This window comes from Typha angustifolia, chromosome 11 (assembly GCF_048772165.1).
Source record: "Typha angustifolia cultivar Huaian chromosome 11, ASM4877216v1, whole genome shotgun sequence".
Taxonomy (NCBI): Eukaryota; Viridiplantae; Streptophyta; class Magnoliopsida; order Poales; family Typhaceae; genus Typha; species Typha angustifolia.
Genome location: NC_133249.1, coordinates 10,694,301 through 10,714,561, shown reverse-complemented (window position 1 = coordinate 10,714,561; position 20,261 = coordinate 10,694,301). Strand labels below are relative to the sequence as shown.

At 40.7% G+C, this 20,261-nt stretch overlaps 1 protein-coding gene across 1 annotated transcript; it reads right to left on the bottom strand.

The window, feature by feature from the left end:
* Positions 1 to 16,422: 16,422 nt before the first annotated feature.
* Positions 16,423 to 19,086, bottom strand: LOC140769497 (indole-2-monooxygenase-like). The gene is made up of 2 exons (XM_073110196.1): positions 18,116 to 19,086; positions 16,423 to 17,198 (listed from the first exon to the last, which is right to left on the bottom strand). The coding sequence occupies exons 1-2, from the start codon at positions 19,010 to 19,012 to the stop codon at positions 16,590 to 16,592; spliced, it is 1,506 nt and encodes a 501-aa protein (XP_072966297.1). The 5' UTR covers positions 19,013 to 19,086; the 3' UTR covers positions 16,423 to 16,589.
* Positions 19,087 to 20,261: the final 1,175 nt, after the last annotated feature.

Genomic DNA, 20,261 nt, shown 5'->3' with positions numbered 1-20,261 from the left:
GCGAAGGGCCTTTGCTTTTGATTTGATGAGCGTTTCACACCCGGTCATCGGTGTTCTAAACCAATCGGGAGTGTGATGCTTATTGATGGTCCTGAGGAGGATGATGAGATTGATGATGACGGAGAGTGTCCAGAGGAGACCCATGAGGAGACCATTAAGGAGGGCGTTGAGGAAGATATCCAAGCTGAAATATCGATGCATGCATATTCAGGTACTTCTATGCCGAGGACGTTACGAGTAGATGGACTCGTTAGAAAGCATTGTGTGCACATCCTCATTGATTCGGGGAGTACATAACTTTCTAGACAAGAGGTTAGTGAGGAGATTGAGTTTGGATGCCGAACCGACTACGGGGTTTAAAGTTGCTATTGGAGACGGCACGAAGCTTAGGGCGGAGAGCTTGTGTCGCCGAGTCGGTATACGGGTGCAAGGACACGACATCATTGTGGACTTGTATCCGTTGGCACTACGAGGAGCAGACGTTGTCCTTGGTGCTTAGTGGTTATAAAGTTTGGGACCCGTCACATTTGATTTCTGGAGCATGTAATTGAAATATAAACAAGGAAACAAAGATGTGCAGCTTGATGGTGTACAGACTTTGCCGATTCCTACGATGCAGCGCTATGGTGGGGTTGCTTGGTGCGTATGATTTGGCCTATCTTCTTCAGTTAGGACCAGCAGGAGATGAGCCTCAAACGAGTTTAGGTACTACAATTGAATTGTTTTAATTTATTAGATAACTTTTCTGGACTGTTTGAGGAGCCGCAGGAGTTACCACTGAGGAGAGCGGCAGACCATTGTATAGAGATTGTACTCGAGGCTATACCAGCTAACGTGAGGCCATATCGGTATCCACATGTGCAAAAAGAAGTTATCTCAAAGATGGTAGCCGAGATGTTAGAGCAAGAACTCATACAACCAAGTCATAGTTCATACTCATCCCCGGTGCTATTGGTGCGAAAAAGGGACGGAACATGGCATTTTTGTGTCAATTGTCGAGCACTAAACGCTATTACTGTCAAGGATCGGTATCCTCTTCCGATTATTGAGGAGTTGCTGGATGAGCTTGTAGGGGCGACTATATTTAGTAAGCTTGACTTGAGGGCTGAATATCATCAAATTAGAGTTCACCCGGCGGATGTGCATTAAACTGCATTTCGGACTCCGGACGGGCATTACGAGTTCTGAGTGATGCCTTTTGGTCTCACCAATGCTCCAGCTACCTTCCAAGCCCTCATGAATGATATATTTTGGCCTCTCTTGCGAAGGTATGTCTTGGTATTTTTTGACGATATTTTGGTGTATAGTAAGACTGAATTGAAGTATTGGCGACATTTGGAGGACATGCTGAATTTGTTGGAGCAAAACCAATTGAAGATCAAGAAGTCTAAGTGCATATGGGGAGTACCAAAGGTCAAGCATTTATGCCACATCATTTCAGCGGATGGTGTAGCGGCGGATCCTCAAAAGGTTGCATGTATGATCGCTTGGCCTATTCCTACTACTACCACTGAATTGAGAGAATTTTTGGGACTGACTGGTTATTATCATCGATTCATTGCTGGATATGGCAAGATCGCTGCTCCTCTCACTTCTTTGTTGAAAAAGGATTCTTCTAGATGGACGGATGAAGCTACTCCAGCCTTTGAAAAATTGAAAACAGCAATAACGACGACACCCATTCTAGCACTACCGGACTTCACCAAAGAATTCATTCTTGAATATGATGCATCAGGTGCTGGCATAGGAGCTGTACTAATGCAAGATGGACGTCCCATTGCCTATCTTAGTAAGGCATTATCGTAAAAATCTCAGCAATTATCGACTTATGAGAGAGAGACACTAGTAATTCTACATGCGGTGATAAGGTGGAGGCCTTATTTGATCGGTAAATGATTCATTATCCGAACCGATCAGAGGAGCCTTCCATACTTTATGGGACAGCGCGTACACACTCCAGCACAGCAGTGATGGGTCACAAAATTGCTGGGGTATGATTATAAAATTCAATACAAGAAGGGAACGAAAAATAAAGCGGCAGATGCACTATCGCGCCAACACGATACCGCCGAGCTTGCAGCCTATTCATTTCATACCTTTCCCTTCCTTGATGAGCTGAGTATGCATGTACATCTGACCCCGATATTTTGAGATTATTGCAGGAGGTGATGGATGATCTGGAGCGCCATCCAGAGTGGGAGAATCGAGGCAGTTTGCTACAAGACCGCGGATATATTCGGGTGTTGGAGCGTATTGGTCCGGTTGCATATCATTTGGAGCTGCCGGGGGGGTCGAGAGTGCATTCTGTCTTGCATGTTTCATTGCTGAGGGAGCGCATTGGAGATTATGAGATCGTTGGATCAGTTCTACCAGAGCCATTGGAGGAGATAGAGATCGTAGAGCCAGTTTGAGTACTTGCTAGACGCCGACGCCGACATGGTACCAGATTGGAGATAGAGATTCTAGTTGAGTGGCTTGGTAAGCCATCTGATGAGGCGACATGGGAGTTGGAGACTGATATCTTGGAGCGTTTCCTTGACTTTTCACATTGAGAGCAAGGTAGGGGAAGTGTGGTGGGCTGATACACTTAGTTAGGATTTTATCTAATTAGCTAAATCTAGCTCTGCGCAGTTTTGAAAAAATATTTGTAAAATATTCGACACATATCGAAATAATATCAAACTATATTAATAAGGTCGACAACCTCTAGATATACAACTTTTAAATTCATGACTTCTCTAGATTCGGAATATATCTATGACAAAATGAAAGCTTAATCCAAAAGGTATTCAGAGAAGATAAGGAATATTGGTTTAGTTGGTTTGTTAGGGTTTCATATTGTTTTAGGACTTGTTGGCTAGCCTCTATAAATATGTGGATGACACCCAACTTTATATTGCTATTGGAGTATTGATTTTTTGCCTCATATCTTCTCTCTAGACTTGTCCCTCCTCCCTCTTCACTATCATTCCACCTCTACCGTTGGCAAGGTTCTCCTCGCTTCTAATCTTTCTCGTCTGTCAAGCCACCCCTCTTCTTTGGGATCTCGATCAATTCATTCCCTTTGTCTACTTTCCTTAATCACTTCCAAAATCCACCCTCATCTCCATACCCATCCATAACCTTAACATCCACTCCACCCGTCACCACCACCATCACCCACGTTATTACGTATTTTAATCCTTTCTACAGTTCGAATCTGCGAAGGGCGTAAATACAAAAGTCGTAGATTAGGAAGATATGGATCCAAACCAATTAGTTTTGTAATTTTCGAATTACTGGAGAATATCTGATGAATATTTTTCCATAGTTGTGCAGACTGCTTCCTACAATAAATTCAGATCTTAAGGAATTGTTCCGTAGCCGATCTTTTGGTTCTAGATCCTATCAATTTGGCCTATCAAAGTGGTCTCAGAGCCTATCAGATACCGGTCCTTGATGGTAATAATGTTTAGTGCTTGATAGTCGACACAAAAACGTCATATCTCGTCCTTTTTTCGCACCAAAAGCACGGGGGATGAGTATGAGCTATTACTTGGTTGTATGAGGCCTTGTTCGAACATCTCGGCTACCATCTTTGAGATAACTTCTTTTTGCACATGTAGATACCTATATGGCCTCATGTTCGTCGGTGCAGCCTAGGTACAATCTCTATGCGATGGTCCGTCGCTCTCCTTGATGGCAACTCCTGCAGCTCCTAAAATAGTCCAGAAAAGTTTCTAATGAATTAGACAATTCAATGGTAGTACCTGAACTCGTTTGAGGCGCAACTCTTGTTGGTCCTAATTGAAGAAGATAGGCCAAATCATACGCACCAATTAGCCCTCATAGGCTGCATCGCAGGAATCGGCGGAGACCGAACACCATCAAGCCGCATATCTTTGTTTCCTTATTTATATTTAATCCACATGCTCGGGAAATCAAATGTGACGGGTCCCAAACTCTGTAACCACTGAGCACCAAGGATAATGTCCGCTCCTCTCAGTGCCAACGGATACAAATCTATAATGATGTCGTGTCCTTGTACCCGTATATCGACTCGGCGACACAAGCTCTCCGCTCTAAGCTTCGTGTCGTCCCAACATCAAACCCCGTAGTCGGTTCGGCATCCAAACCTAATCTTCTCACTAGCCTCTCATCTAGAAAGTTGTGTGTACTCCCCGAATCGATGAGGATGTGTACATAATGCTTTTTATTGAGTCCATCTACTCGTAACGTCCTTGGCGCGGTAGTACCCGAATATACCTCAATGGTCTCCTCATGGGTCTCCTCTGGACACTCTCAATCATCAACTAGCTCATCATCCTCCTCAGGATCATCGATAAGCATCACACTCCCGATCAGTTTAGAACACTGATGACCGGGGGTGAAACGCTCATCACATCGAAAGCAAAGGCCCTTCGCTCTTTGCTCCTCCACCTAGGTAGGTATGAGAGTTCGAACAGGGGGTCTTGTGCCTCCTCTAACATCGGAAGAAGGTCTCAAAGGTGGTCCTGGTCTAGTACTCGCAGCCGCTATTTTTGAAACCATAGAATTTCTAGTCGGCGTTCTAGGTGCTAACCTTCCATCTCGGTTGCCCCAATTGTTTTTCGCTGCCATCCTTAAAGCCCTATGCTTTTGTTCCATCCTCATGACCTTCTCAAAGGCCTCCTTATATCTCCTCTTGCAGCCTTGAAATAAATGTACGCATCAATGTACGTTCGGGTCACGGTGGCTCACAACAACTACTAACTCTTTCAAACTCAGCTTGGTACTCCAATATGGTAGTCCTCTGAACCATCTTGCTTTGCGTGGTAGCAAAATTTTCATATGCCGCTGTCCCAAATCTGCGTGTAATCTTCTTACACAAATCAGCCCATCCGGTAAATCCACCACTACGAATAACCGATCTATACCAATGCAATGCCGTTCCTTGGAGGTGAAAGCTTGCCATTTGGACTTTTGCATCTTCCACTGTACCTTGATAATCAAAATATTGTTCAACTTGAAATACCCAATCCGTTGGATCACCGCCTTAGAATTTTGGAAAGTCCAAGCATGCGGTTCTCCCCTGAATAGTGTTGTCGGGTTCGCGAAAGATCCTTGGTTCAGGTCTAAACCTTTGTGCATGTTGATCACCTTTTCTAAATCCTTGAGCATGTCCATCACCAACTCCATAGGGATCAACCTCATCCTCATAATGCCAATCCTCCTCATCGACGAAGCGCACCGGTGCCACACGCCTCTCGGGTTCCACCACCGCCGGTCTTGGGTTTTATAACGGAGGTGGGGGATAATGTGAAGGCATAGGTAGGAGGGGATCATTGACACTCATATGACGTACCTAGACTTGTGGGGTATCGGTTTGATAGGGTCCCATCGCTGGTCCTTCTTGAAACTCGAGGAGATGACAAACCCAATCAATTTATGACATATTCATTGAATTCATTGTGATCCTTTTGCATGTTGTCAACTCTATGCAATAATGTTTGGAGCATGCCTCTAAGTTCATCCATATTCGAACCCATGGATGTTGGTTGACTCCTCCCTTGTCGGTGTGCTCTCCATAGGTCTCCTTGTTGATGTCATCTTACTTGTTTCAACATTAATTGAGGTCTGAGGTTTGCCTGCTCTGATACTAATTGATAAGGCTCTAATACCAATTGATAAGCTCTGATACCAATTTGATATGGCTCTGATACCAATTGATGTGATCTAGAACCAAAGATAGGCTACGCTAAGATTCCTTTAAGATCTGAAAGTATTACAGAAATCAGTCCGCACAACCGTGGAAAAATAGTCGTCAGATATTCTCTGGTAGTCAAAAAATTAGGAACCCAATTGGGTTGGATCCGTAACTTCGTGATCTACAACTTTTGTATATATGCCTTTTGTAGATTCGAACTGTACCAGGGACGAAAACACGAAATAATGTGGGTGATGGTGGTGGTGATGGGTGAAGTCGATGTTAGGGTTATGAATTAGTATGGAGATGAGGGTGGATTGTGGAAGTGATTAAGGAAAGTAGACGAAGGGAACGAAGTGGTCGAGATCCCAAAGAAGAGGGGTGGCTTGACAGTTGAGGGAGATTAGAAGCGAGAAGAAACGTTGCTAACAGTAGAGGTGAAACGATGGTGAAAAGAGAGGATGGAGAAGTCTAGAGAGACAATAGGAGGCAAGAAATCATGAATCCAATAGCATAATGATGTTGGCTGCCTTTCACATATTTATAGAGGCTAGCTAACAAGTCCTAAAACAATATGAAACTCTAATTCTAGAGGATTCCCGTCGATCACGTTCGAACGTGCCCGATCGCGTTCTAACACACTCAAAAAGCCCCATCTCTAGATGTGCGAACACGATACAGGCATTCGACGCTAGCGTTCGAACTCGCTCGATTGCATTCGAATACACAATATGCGTTCTTTGTATTTGCAAACCTGATGCAGGCGTTCATAAGGGCGTTCGAACGCAACCCCACCTGCATTCGAATGCGATCTACATGAATTTTATTTTAATGAAAATAAATACCTAATGCAATAAGAAAATATCCTAACTAAGTGTATCACTGTCAAAGGGCAAAGGCAACCACATTGAAACCGACCGAATTACTACAACCATTACCTACACCGGACCGTGTTTGGGAAGATATTTCTATGAACTTCATAGAGGGTCTTTCCGCTGGTATGTGGTTATTCCGTTACTTTTATGGTGGTTGATAGATTGAGCAAGTATGTGCATTTTTTGGCATTATCACATCCGTTTTCAGCCAAGTCGGTGGCTGAAATTTTTGTTAGAGATGTTGCTCTATTACATGGCATGCCACGCACGATTATCTCGAATCGTGATTGTGTATTTATGAGCAACTTTTGGACGGAGTTTTTTAGATTGCAGGGGACTCGATTGAACTTCAGTTCGGCCTACCATCCATAGACAGACGGTCAAACCGAGGTGATCAATCGAGGCATTGAGCAGTATTTGAGGTGCTTTGTTCGAGAGATGTTGAGACGATGGTTGGAGTTCTTACCGTAGACGAAGTGGTCTTACAACAATGCCTATCATAGCATCATTTGCATGACTCCATTTGAGGTAGTGTATGGACGCAAAGCTCCGACATTATGCGCTTATGATCCAGTGCCATCGGCAGATTCGACGGAGGTGGACTTAGCGTTGCTGGATAGAGATGCCACATTGAGGAGGTTGTGTGCTCATTTTAAACTTGCTCAAAACTGCATGAAGCAAATTTATGATCGTAGCCATAGAGAGCAGGAGTTTGACATTGATAGTTGGGTGTTTGTGAGGGTGCACGTGGGGTCACGTTCAAACGCAGGTGGGGTCATGTTCGAACGCCCTTACGAATGCCTGCATCAAGTTCGCAAATACAGAGAACGCGTAATACTCGCGTTTGCACATATAGAAAATGTCTTTTGTGTGTTTGAACGCGACCGGCGCGTTCGAACGCGATTGGTGGGAATCCTCTAGAATTAGGGGTTCTTGTTATTTTACGACTTGTTAGCTAGCCTCTATAAATATGTGGATGACAACCAAATTCATTATGCTATTGGAATATTGATTTCTTTCCTCTATCATCTTTCTACCCTAATCTCCCTCCTCTTTCTTCACCATCCTTCCACCTCTATTGTTGGTAAGGTTTCTCCTAACTTCTAATCTTCCTCGACTGTCGAGCCACCCCTCTTCTTTGGGATCTCGACCACTTCGTTCCCTTCGTCTACATCCCTTAATCACATCCACCATCCATTTTCATCTCCATACCCATCCATAACCTTAACATCCACTCCACCAGTCACCACCACCATCACCCACGTTATTCCATATTTTCGTCCCAGTTTCGGTTTCAATCTGCGAAGGGCGTAAATACGAAAGTTGTAGACCAGAAAGTTACGAATGTAATTCACTTGGTTTTGTAATTTTCTTGCCTCCTATATTCTCTCTAGACTTCTCCCTCCTTTTTCACCATCCTTTCACCTCTATAATTGGCAAGATTTCTCCCAACTTCTAATTTCCCTCGTTTGTTGAGCCACCCCTCTTCTTTGGGATCTCGACCACTTTGTTCCCTTCGTCTACTTCTCTTAATCATATCCACAATCCACCATCATCTCCATACTCATCCATAACTCTAATATCCACTGCACCGGTCACCACCACCATCACCCACGTTATTTTGTGTTTTCGGCCCTGCTATAGTTCAAATCTACGAAGGGCATAAATATGAAAGTTGTAGATCAGGAAGTTATGGACTTAATTGTTAGACTCTGATACCAATTTGATAAGATCTGAAACCAAAAGATTGGCTACGAAACAATTCCTTAAGATCTAAATTTATTGCAGGAAGTAGTCCACGTAATTGTGGGAAAATATTCATCAGATATTCTTTGGTAGTCAGAAAATTACAAAACTAATTGGGTTGGATCCATAACTTCCTAGTTTACAAATTTTGTATTTATGCCCTTTGTAGATTCAAACTATAGAAGGGACTAAAATATGAAATAACGTGGATGATGGTGGTGGTGATGGGTGGAGTGGATGTTAGGGTTATGGATGGGTATGAAGATGAGGGTAGATTGTGGAAGTGATTAAGGGAAGTATACAAAGGGAACAAATAGGTCGAGATCCCAAAGAAGAGGGGTGACTCGATAGTCAAGGAAAAGTAGAAGCGAGGAGAAGCCTTGCCAACAGTGGAGGTGGAAGGATAGTGAAGAGGGAGGAGGGAGGAGGGAGGAGGGAGGAGTCTAGAGAGAAGATAGGAGGCAAGAAATCAAGAATTCAATAGCATTATGAAGTTGGTTGCCATCCATATATTTATAGAGGCTAGCCAACAAGTCCTAAAACAATATGAAATCCTAATTCTGGATTCTCATCGATCACGTTCGAACATGCCCGATCGTGTTCGAACGCACTCAAAAAGCCCCTTCTCTAGATTTGTGAACACAACACAGGCGTTCGAGTGTGGGCGTTCATAAGGAATCTTACCGTATCGGAGAATATTTGACAAATATTTTCCCATAGTTGCACGGACTGATTCCTATAATAAATTCAGATCTTGAAGAAATCTTAGCGTCGCCTATCTTTGGTTCCAGATCCCATCAATTGATATCAGAGCTTATCATCTAGTATTAGAGCCTATCAGATTGACGCTGGGTCCACCTTCAACTTCATTGATAAGAGGCTCCTTAGGAAGATTAGGCTCGAGTCGGAAACCACGGAGGGGTTTGATGTGACGATTGGAGATGGCACCACATTGCAAGCGGATTTTATTTATGGAGATATGGAATTGAAGGTGCAAGGCAAAACTTTCACATTGGATCTTTATCTGTTGGCCTTGCGAGGTGCCGACATTGTCTTGGGGACCCAATGGTTTCAAAGCTTGGGGCCCGTAACATTTGATTTTTCAAACCTCACACTGACATTTCAGAGGAATGGTCGAAGGGTGCTGCTGGAAGGAAATCAACCGCGGCAAGGGTTGACATTGCAACCACTTTTGGGCCTTCCTTATGTAGGGGACCGAGCTCTACTATTGCAAATGACTGTTGTTGAACCAGAACATCCACCACCAAAGAAAATAGCTGCTGACATGCAAGAGCTGCTGCAGGAATTCAAGGATCCCTTCGAGGAACCCCGAGGACCACCGCCGACCTATCGGCACGACCATCGCATCTAGATCATTCCAGGGGCTGAACCAGCAAATGTTCAGCCCTATCATTACCCACATGTCCAGAAGGAAGAGATTAATAGATTAGTGGTGGAAATGCTTAAGCAAGGGATTATTCAACTGAGTAGAAGTGCCTACTTGTCGCCGGTGCTGCTTGTTCGGAAGAAAGACGGGAGTTGGCGATTTTGCATCGACTACCGAGCCTTGAATGTGATTACCATGAAAGATCGGTATCCAATACCGGTGATTGAGGAGTTGCTGGATGAACTCACAAGGTCGGCTTATTTCAGCAAACTTGACTTAAGAGCAGGGTACCATCAAATCCGCGTCGACCCAAGATGTGCACAAAAAGGCGTTCCAAACTCACGATGGCCACTATGAGTTCCGTCATACCGTTTGGGCTCACCAATGCACCGGCCACTTTCGAAGGGCTGATGAATAACCTTTTCTGCCCTCTCTTGCGTCGGTACGTGCTCATCTTCTTTGACGATATTCTAGTGTATAGCAGGAGCGAGCACTTGCGGCATGTGCGTGAGGTGTTAAATATCTTGCGACAAAACCAATTAAAAGTCAAGATGAGTAAGTGCCTTTGGGTAGAGCCACGAGTGGAGTACTTGGGGCATATAATCTCAGCAAGAGGAGTGGAAGTCGATCCAAGCAAGATCAAGAATATGGTGGACTGGCCGATTCCCACTAATCAGTGGAAATTGAGACGATTCCTTGGGTTGACGAGGTACTACCGGCAATTCGTTGCCAACTACGGCAAAATTGCTGCCCCGCTGACCTCTTTACTTAGAAAAGGTGGGTTTCAATGGACGGGTAAGGCGATGGAGGCCTTCGAAGCCTTGAAGACAGCTATGTATATCGCTCCGGTTCTAGCACTACTGGTTTTTCGCAAGCCCTTTGTGGTGGAATGAGATGCTTTGGGTGAGGGCATTGGAGCAGTTTTGACACAAAAGGGCAGACCCATGGCATATATGAGCAAGGCATTGTCAAACCGGTCGCGATAGGTATCCACCTACGAGCGCGAAATGCTAGCAATTCTACACGCCGTCACCAAATGGCAACCCTACTTGATTGGCCAATGGTTTACTATCCGCATGGACCAGCGTAGCTTGCCCTACTTCATGGAGCAACGTGTGCACACCCCAGCACAGCAACAGTGGGTCACGAAACTCCTTGGATATGACTACGAACTAGTCTACAAAAAAGGGATCGAGAATCGAATGACCAATGCCCTTTCGCGCCAACCAGACATAAGTGAGCTCGCCTCTTTTCAGCACCAACCTTTCCTCTATTTTCAGATATGTGGGGAACCAATGCAGAGGATCAAATCATGGAGGAGCTTGAGTTAGAGTTCAAAGATCGCTTCCTTAATTTCAAACCTTAAGGACAAGGTTGCGGAAGCGTGGTGGATTGATACGATTCGGACTTCACTGATGTTGTCTCGAGCATGGATTCATTTTAGGGGTGTCTTTGTTTCTTATTTTAATGTTTAATTATTAAAAAAATAATTTTTCTGTATGTCGCGTTCGAACGCAGTTGGAGTGCGTTCAAACGTGGGTGTGAACGCCTGCATCACGTTTGCACATCCACAGAGTGTGAATTGTGTATTCGAACACGGCGTTCAAATGCGCTGCGAACGCCTGCATCACGTTTGCAAATCCAGAGAAGAGGGAAATATGTGCGTTTGAATGCGATCGGACGCGTTCGAACGCGGTCGGCAAAAATGTACTGTTTAGGGTTATTTTTAAATTGTTTGGTTAGCTTCTAAAGGATGTGGATGGCAACCATGGAGTCATTATTGATGAATTGAGTATTTTACCTTATCTCCTTCGTCTTCTTCTCTCCCGTTCTCTCGATCCCCGGTGACGCCGCTTCTAACCTCTCTCGACCGGCCAATTACCCTAGACCCTTAGGGGCGGCCCACTCCTCCCCATTCTTCCAATCTATCCAACACTTGTCCTAACCCTTTCATCAACCATAACCCTTCCACCACCAGTTATTCACCGGTGCCACCCCATTAACGCTAGTCCACCACCATCCACCATCATCTAGGATCTCGTGCCTCCATCCATGGATCCTAAGACAACCTCCCTGATGTTCATCTACTAATCAGACGATATCTTGAGATCCCAACCTCCGATTCGCTTGAAACTTAATTTGTTTCTGGTGCTACAACATATCAAAATCTCAAGTCGATCCGATGGCGGCATCTTTCAGGATTTAATTCTAAAGTTTCGTGTTAGATCTTGTCCAAATCTGAAAATCGAAATAGATCGAGCCTTGGCCTAAAAGGGAGATCGTATCGTATATTCAGATCTTGAAGAAATCGTAGCGTAGCCTATTTTTGGTTCCAGATCTTATCAAGTGGTATCAGAGCTTATCATTGGTATCAAAGCTTATCAGTTTACCGTGAAAATGTATCATAAAATATTTCAATGGCATAGTTGATTTGGGTATCTGGTTTACATACGATTCAAGTGCTATCATATCAGGATACACAAATTTTGATTGAGCAAGTTCATGTGATTACAGAAAAAAATACCTTAGGTAGCTATTTTTATGTTAGAAATAATCTGGTTGCTTGGCACAATAAGAAGTAGAACTCAAAATCTTTATCTTTTGTAGAGGTCGAGTACATAGCAGCGTACAGTTGTTGCTCATATTTACTATGGATGAAACATATGATCAAGGACTATGGCATTGAACATGACACAATGGTTTTTCATTGTGACAATATGAGTGCTATTAATATTTCAAAAAATTCAGTTCAATATTCACATACAAAACACATTGATATTTGACATCATTTTGTACGTGAGTTAGGTGAAGATAAAGTAATAGCACTAGAACATGTTGAGACAAAAAAACAGTTGGGCGATTTGTTTATAAAACCTTTGGATGTACAGAGATTTAAGTATCTTCGTACTTCTTTAGGGATTTGTGCTTTGAACTGATCTCTTTTGTGTACGAGTTGCGTGTTTTTGGTTTTTGGGGTTTTTTTTTTTTGCAAATCTTTCTATTTATTCTTTTTCAGTTCTAGTTTGCATATGAGTTTTTTTTTTATGTTCAGAGTCTTTAAATTATAAAAATTAATTTTGGTGCACTTCTAGATTCAAAAATGTTTTCTTGAATTATATATGACCTTCATTTAATTATGAGTTATTAGAGTCAATTTTGTCATCTTGAAGTATATTGTGTCATTTCTTATTTATTCACTCTCTCGACTTATGTAATAATTAAATTTAATGTCTTTATAACGTGTGTATAATCTTGAGTGAGGATGATGTCATGAAATATTTTCTTACGTAGCTCACTATTAATTATGATATGTATAGTTTGACTTTATACTTGGTCAATAGTATTGTATTCGTAAAAGATAAATGAAAAAGGCTACAATAAGTTGGTGTGAAAGCCATCTTGTTTAGAGTCCAATTTGACTCAATATTTTACTTGAAAATTTAAAATAACAGATTTATACTTTGTTCATTATGTTCTACAAGAAAAGGGCTACCTACTCATGTGTGAAAGCCATCATTGCCCCTATATGCTTTTAGTGATCAAATAATACATAAAAAAATTTCCTATCAAATTTTGGAGAGTAAGTCAAAAAGTGCATAAATTGATAATAAGTCAGTTTGACTACTATGTCGCATTATTGTTTAATAGGAAAGTTTATTTAAGAATGTTTCATATTACCAATGCTTAACTTGCATATGTATTTCGTTATGATCAATCAAGATTAATTTTTAATTTGTGTGATATATTAGAGTTGATCATAATATGCTCTTGAAGACTTGAATGACCTGTGTATGACTTATTTCATTTGATTGACATACTTGTATCTTGAATTTATCTTTGAATTTTTAGTAGTGCATCTCCAAAAATATTTTAAATTTTCTAATTAGAAAAAAATGTCACGTTTGAACACACGACTTGTGAGTTCGAACGCGGGACCTAGCGCATTTGAACACGTGGACTAGTGCATTTGAACGCACGCAGGGTTCTTTATATACTGTGTTCGAACCCCATTGTTTCATTTTCCCCATATTCAAACCCTAAAATCCCCTTTCATTCACTCTCTCAAAACTTTCACGCTTTTTTACTATATCTTCCACCCTACAATTTTCAAAGAGGTTTTCTACTCTAGATCTAGTGTTTTTGGGCGTGGATCTTCAAGTTTTTCACCATCTTTTACAAGGTATGAATTGAGAATAATTTCTTATTTTTCTTCAAATTAGCCTCTTGATCTTGGTTTGATTTCGTGTTTTGATCACGTTAGATTTCTTTTGGTATGCTTTGAATGTTAAGCGTGATTGTGTTTCTCTCTAAATTTCGTAGAAAATTTGTCTCTTCCAAGAGGCCAAGGCTCCCTTCTTCGCCATCGTCTTCTCCACCAAAGTTTTCCTCATCGACTGCTGCTAGGAAAGTATAAGCATAATTTTGGGTCATGCTTGGTGATCTGTAAGAGGCTAGCGACCATACCTGACTTTGCTCCCTTGGGGATTGAGAAATTGTTCACCGAGCGTGGGTGGTTAGAAATCTACAAGATATGAGACTGCATATGTGGAGGTTGTCCGTAAATTTTTTAGTAATGTAACTATTCTGAACCAATGTATACGGTCAACTATCCGAGGTGTTTTTGTCTACTTGGATTCTTACATTATTCATGTGGAGTTTCGTCTTCGGAGGGTGACTTTGAGCATCCTAATTCTAATCCACTTCCCTCTATTGAATATATTGCATGTGATATCTTAGCACAAGGAGAAGAGTGACAAGGCAATATGATGCCTCATGCCAAGTTGACTTCTGTTGCTAGAATGTTATACTTGATCTATCTTCACAATGTCACCCCAAAGACTCGGCACTCAAGCATCAATCATGATTGTGCTTTTCTTCTTCACGCCATGCTTACTGGCATCTCCATTAATATCACCATAGTCATGTATGACAGTATCATTTCTACTCATTTCTATAGTGTTAAAAGAGGCTCCCCCCTCCCCCGTGAAGGTTTGCTATTTGGGATCTTTATAACCAAACTATGCATGCGAGTTGACTCATTTGAAGCATCAGTCAAGTTGCAAAAATTATTGGATCGGATAATTATACGGAGTAGTTAAGCTCATGATCCTCTATCTCCATTTAAACCGACTTCCTCTACCACCGCTGAACCAAGTTCATACCATGAAATTTCTTCTGAGGACAGTTTTGATAATGAATCTTATGAACCTAGGGAGAGTTTCAGTTCATGCATGAGCATTTTGATCAACTCAGCAATCAAGTCAGGGATTTGTAATTGGCAGCTGCTGGGTTTTTTGGTATTGCAACGGAGATACGGGCTAAGCAAGCTCATTGGGGACTATGCTTGATAATGTTCTTTCTATTCTTCATCGCAGCTTTCTTCCTCCTAGTGCTTAGGTTTTGTTAATTTGTGTCAAAAAGGGGGAGAGTGATTGAGTTTAGAGGGAGTAGGGAGAGAGTTGTGTCATATTTGCTTTATTTGCTTTATTATGTTAGGTGTGTGATTTGCTTGGATGCTAATTGAAGTTTAGATCCTATATGTTTACTGCTTATAGTTTTGTATGATCTTACTTCAAGTTATTTTCACTTGATCTTGGACTGGTATGCTTTTTGTTGCAAGCTTGAAGTGTTACATCTTTTAGACTTGTTGAATGCTCATTTAAGACTCTTTGTAATTTTTATAAAACTAGATATTTTAAATTGCCAAAAGAGGAGATTGTTAGGTTTTTAGTGTTGGCAATTGTGTACAAAATAATCTAAGTAGTTTTATACATATACATGAGCATTTTACAAGTTTTGAAAGTATTTGGATTGAAGAATTTCAAGATTGAGGGGGGAAAAGTCACTCCATTCGCACCGCATTCGCATTATGTTCGAATGCATCGAGACCATGTTTGAATGCAGGGTCAAGCATTCACAAATATACAGAACTAGTTCTGGCCATTCGAATGCAGGTTTAAGTGTTTGCAAATATAGAGAACACATATTCGTCGTTCGAATACACTCTTGGGCCGTTCGAACGCATTCTGCATATGTTCACAGTGCATTCACCCATATAGAGGAGTATATTTGCATGTTCGAACTCAACTTGTAAAAATTAAGTTAGTGCGTTCGAACACACTCGGGCCGCGTTCGAACGCACCTTTGAGAATAGGTAAGCACGTTCAAACACATTCGAACAACGTTCGAACGTACCCACATAATATGGAAAATTCTGGAGTTACGTGAGTCCTAATATGACTTGGATTTAGCCTTATCTTATTAACTTATATAATGGCTGTGATGCCCTAACTCTAATGAGGTCGATGATTGCTATTAATAAGGAGTTCTTGAGGTTACAACGCTCTTCTACCAACCAGGTCCGTCTCTTTTACGACGCACCAAGCTTTCGTCTTAAGGGTCATCTAGACGAAAGATCAATTTTGAGGGTTACGGAGATTGGAGATCAATCATGGGACGTAGTAAATCGTGGGCTCTAGTGATCAAGATTGAGGAAAACAAAATCATTTTGTAAGTCAGTTTTGTAACTGCTACAAGTTTAGTGATTGGTTTTAATTCGAATTTGAATCCGTGGTTTTTTTTCTTTTGGGTTTTTGCATGTAAAATCTTGGTGTCCATCTTTGCTTTACTCTTTGGTATTTATTCCGCATATTTACTTAAGCAACGGGTTGAAATTATTGTCTAGGGTTTAGATACATATGCGTGTCTAAGTTTATTTTTTTTGCGTACTTGTCAATAGATAATCCGAATTTAGAGGTAAAACATTACATATGTCTTTTTATAAATACAAATCACTAACTTTTATTATACAATAGATTGAGGTTCGCATTATATGACACAACTTTCCATTAAACAACAGCTCAATTACAAAGTGGTAGGAAGCAACCACTTATTAGAGCACTTTCAATATTCATATTTACCTATATGATTTTGGAATAAGGTACAAATTTTCCTTCATTCGAACAGTAACTCCTCGAGTCTCAGCCATGTTCATCTTCTCTCTTAACACACCATGAGGCAACTCCCAATCAAAAATATATACGAGATTAGCTAACATGAGCTCCACGGTAGAGATTGCAAAGCCTATTCCAGGACAAATCCTTCTCCCAGCTCCGAACGGTATGAACTGGAAGTCATTTCCTTTATAATCCACAGAGCTCCCTATGAATCTTTCAGGGTGGAACTCCTCTGCTGCTTCCCAAAATTTTGGATCTCTATTGATAGCCCATGCATTGATGATAACTTTTGTTCTCTTGGGTATTTGGTATTCTTCAATTTGGCAATCTTCCATGGATTCTCTTGGGAGCAATAGAGGAGCAGCAGGGTGTAAACGTAAAATTTCCTTTATAACAGCTCTTAAGTAGCTCATTTCAATTAAATCCTCTACTTTAACCTTCTCTTTTCCGTTGGCTATTCTTCTTACTTCCTCTTGTAATTTCTTCATGGCTTCTGAGTCTTTTACAAGCTCTGCCATCGCCCACTCTAAGGTTATATAAGAGGTCGAAGTCCCAGCAGCAAACATATCCTGTCCTGGTTAAACATTAGATGAAAAAATAAAATAAAAAAGCAAGAGAAAAAGATTAAAGTATATTTAATTTTATATAACTTTAGGAGTTACTATAAATGATCCAGCATTCTTGATACATTTGATATTTGACACTTGTTCAACATGTACAAAATTTCTAGATAGCTATGATTAGGTTTTATCGGTCTTCCATGATAGAGGTTACATGTGCATGATTTAAACATGTTATAGCCCGTCCAACATGCATAGAGGGTTATGTCTGACCTATGACTAATTGACAATAGGGGCAAAGTGAAGTAGCTCTCGATTCCTATCGATTTTCATTTAACTAGTACCATTTTTTTATTTAATTGGTCTACCGCTTAACTATGATTGAAGAGTCGCATGCACTCCTCATTTTTTGATTCATTGACTTGTCTTGTAGAAATAGGTGAGAATAAAACAGATTAAAAAAAATGATAATTCCATTTTTACTCCGTGAAGTATCAATCTTTTTCATAATAAGCACTCGATTTTTTTTGGCATATTAACTTCTTAAATTATCAAAAATATTTCACTTGACCCTTTCTATTAGGTGGTCATTATATACTAAAGGAATGTTCAAGGAGTCATTGTTCAGCAAAATAAGTTTAGGAGTTATGAGTAGAAAATGGTGATAGTTCACTAAATAAAAAGGGAATTATCTAATAATAAAAAGAGAAATTAGTATGGAAATCTATTGTCAGATCTTAATATACATTAATAATATTTTAATTAATTTAATTATAATAATTTTATATTTTTTTATGTAATAAGTGACTTAGTAAACAAGCCTACAAGTTCTTAAATTATCAAAAAAATGAAAAACAAGAAACCTAAAAAATTGCACGTCCATGTAAAAGGAGATGCATATGAGAATATGAGATCAGTATAGTTACCATTAGAAGAGCTTTTAAATGATCCTTTGTGAGTCCATACTCCATTTGTAGATCATCTTCAAGTGCAAGCAACACATCTACAAAGTCACTACTCTCCTGCCAACTGTTCTTTATTCGATTCATCCTGTGTTCCTTTATCACATCCTCAAGGACATCATCCCATCTCTTAGCCACCTTTCTTGCCCTGGAGCTAAACCCGGAGAAAATATCCACCCAAGCTAAGCTAGGGAAGTAGTCCGCTAAATTAAGCCCACCTAATATAGCTGTATTCCTCTCTGTAAGCTCACGGAACAAAACATTTCTGCCTCCCTCCCTAGAGAACTTACCAGAGACAGCTCTACAGATGATATCATTTGCAAAAGCGTTTAACACTTCGCTCAAATTTATAGGTTTGGATGATTCTTGAGCTTTATTAATTTTCTCGATCGCCAAGCTAATTTCTTCTTCTCTAGTTTGGTTGAACGATTGCACCTTCTTGGTGCTTAGGAGGTGCATGGTGCAAATCTTTTTCTCTTGTCTCCACTGTTCGCAGTAAGGCGCAAAGCCGATATCTTTTGCTCCGTAGTGAAGTATATTGGAGCCCTTCAACGGCGGCCGGGAAGCGAAGATGTGATCATGAGTTCTCAAGACCACTTGGGCCATCTCAGGAGACGAGACCACCAGCGTCGGGATTTGGCCGAGGTGGAGAAGCATGAGAGGCCCATGTTTCTTGGAGAGGGAATAAAGAGAGCGATGAGGAACTGCACCTATATGGTGCAAATTTCCGATAATAGGAAGTTTAGGAGGTGAGGGTGGAAGATTGGATTTGTGGGTTCTTCTAGTAGTTAATAGTCGCAAGGAGATAGTGAAGAAGAAGAGAAGAGCTAGTAGAGATGGCTCAAGCAAAAGCTGCAACATTGTAGGCGTTACTTTTTTAGGAACTTGTCATGGTTGAGCGTTCCACTCTCTTGCTTTTGCTTTTGTAGCTAGCCAAAGATTGTCATGATAGGATAAGAAATTTGGTAGTACAAATACTGCAGCTAGCTATGAGCGAAAACAAAAGGTTTTGTCTCATTGTGATTAAGAAAAGACACGTCTCCCTCTATAAATCTTGCTAGATCTTCCTTGTCTTAGTTAGGCCACCTTGTAAAGTGGAAATTAAAGGCATTAACTTTGGAAGGTAAGAAATTTTGTTTCTACTATTATCTGGTTATTTGTCCATTACCAAGTAAGTAAAATGGCTTAGCTTTAACATCAAATGTAACCAAAACAAGTGGGAAAAGAAACTTGTGCACATTTTGACTATCTCCAGATTATTTCATCTTCGTATGTCGTCAGTGATGAGAAAATTTGTGCACTTCTTGACTATCTCCAGACCACATCATCTTCATGTCCAGTCAGTGATGAGAAAATTTGAGCACTTTTGACTATCTCCAGACCACCATCTTCGTATCTAGTCAGTGACGAGTTGATAAGATGCAAATTAAAAAAGATCAATATGTCTAAATCATACGAGTTTTGCTTCCGTCGACAGGAAGTAACTCTCTGCCAATCCTATCTCTCTCGGGAAAAACTGCAATTGTATATGATAAGTATCTAAGTCAAGTGGCCAAAGCTACGAATTTTAACTGGAGAGGCAAGGTTATAAAATTGCTATAGAAAAAAAATATATTATATAATTTAATTAGGGATAATTCTCTTTATGTTTGCTGAACTATTACAGTTTTCATAATGACACCCAAACTATTTTTTGGTACATAATGATCATTTGAACAAGTGAAAATGTCTCACCCCCACCTATTCCGTTAGGTTTTTGTTAATTACCTGTTTTGATATATAAATTATCATATGATAGTTACGTGATAAATATATAATATATTTACCCTCGTATGCGCGTGCAAGCCACGTGCAACTCAAGATAGAAATTTAAGTTAATAAAAATATCTTTACCTTGTCAAATAAAATCATTTTCCGTTCTCCAATCAAAGCTAATCAATCTACCCTCTTTTCTAAATTGCTATTGTGTCCCACCCCTCTTCCCTCTTATCCAATCTTGTCCACCTCCGACCTCTGTTAAAAAGACCTCCGTTAAAAATTTCATTCCTTCTTTTAAGTTGTAGCACCTTCAAGTGGTAGCATCTTTAAGATGCTCTCCAATTATTAGCAT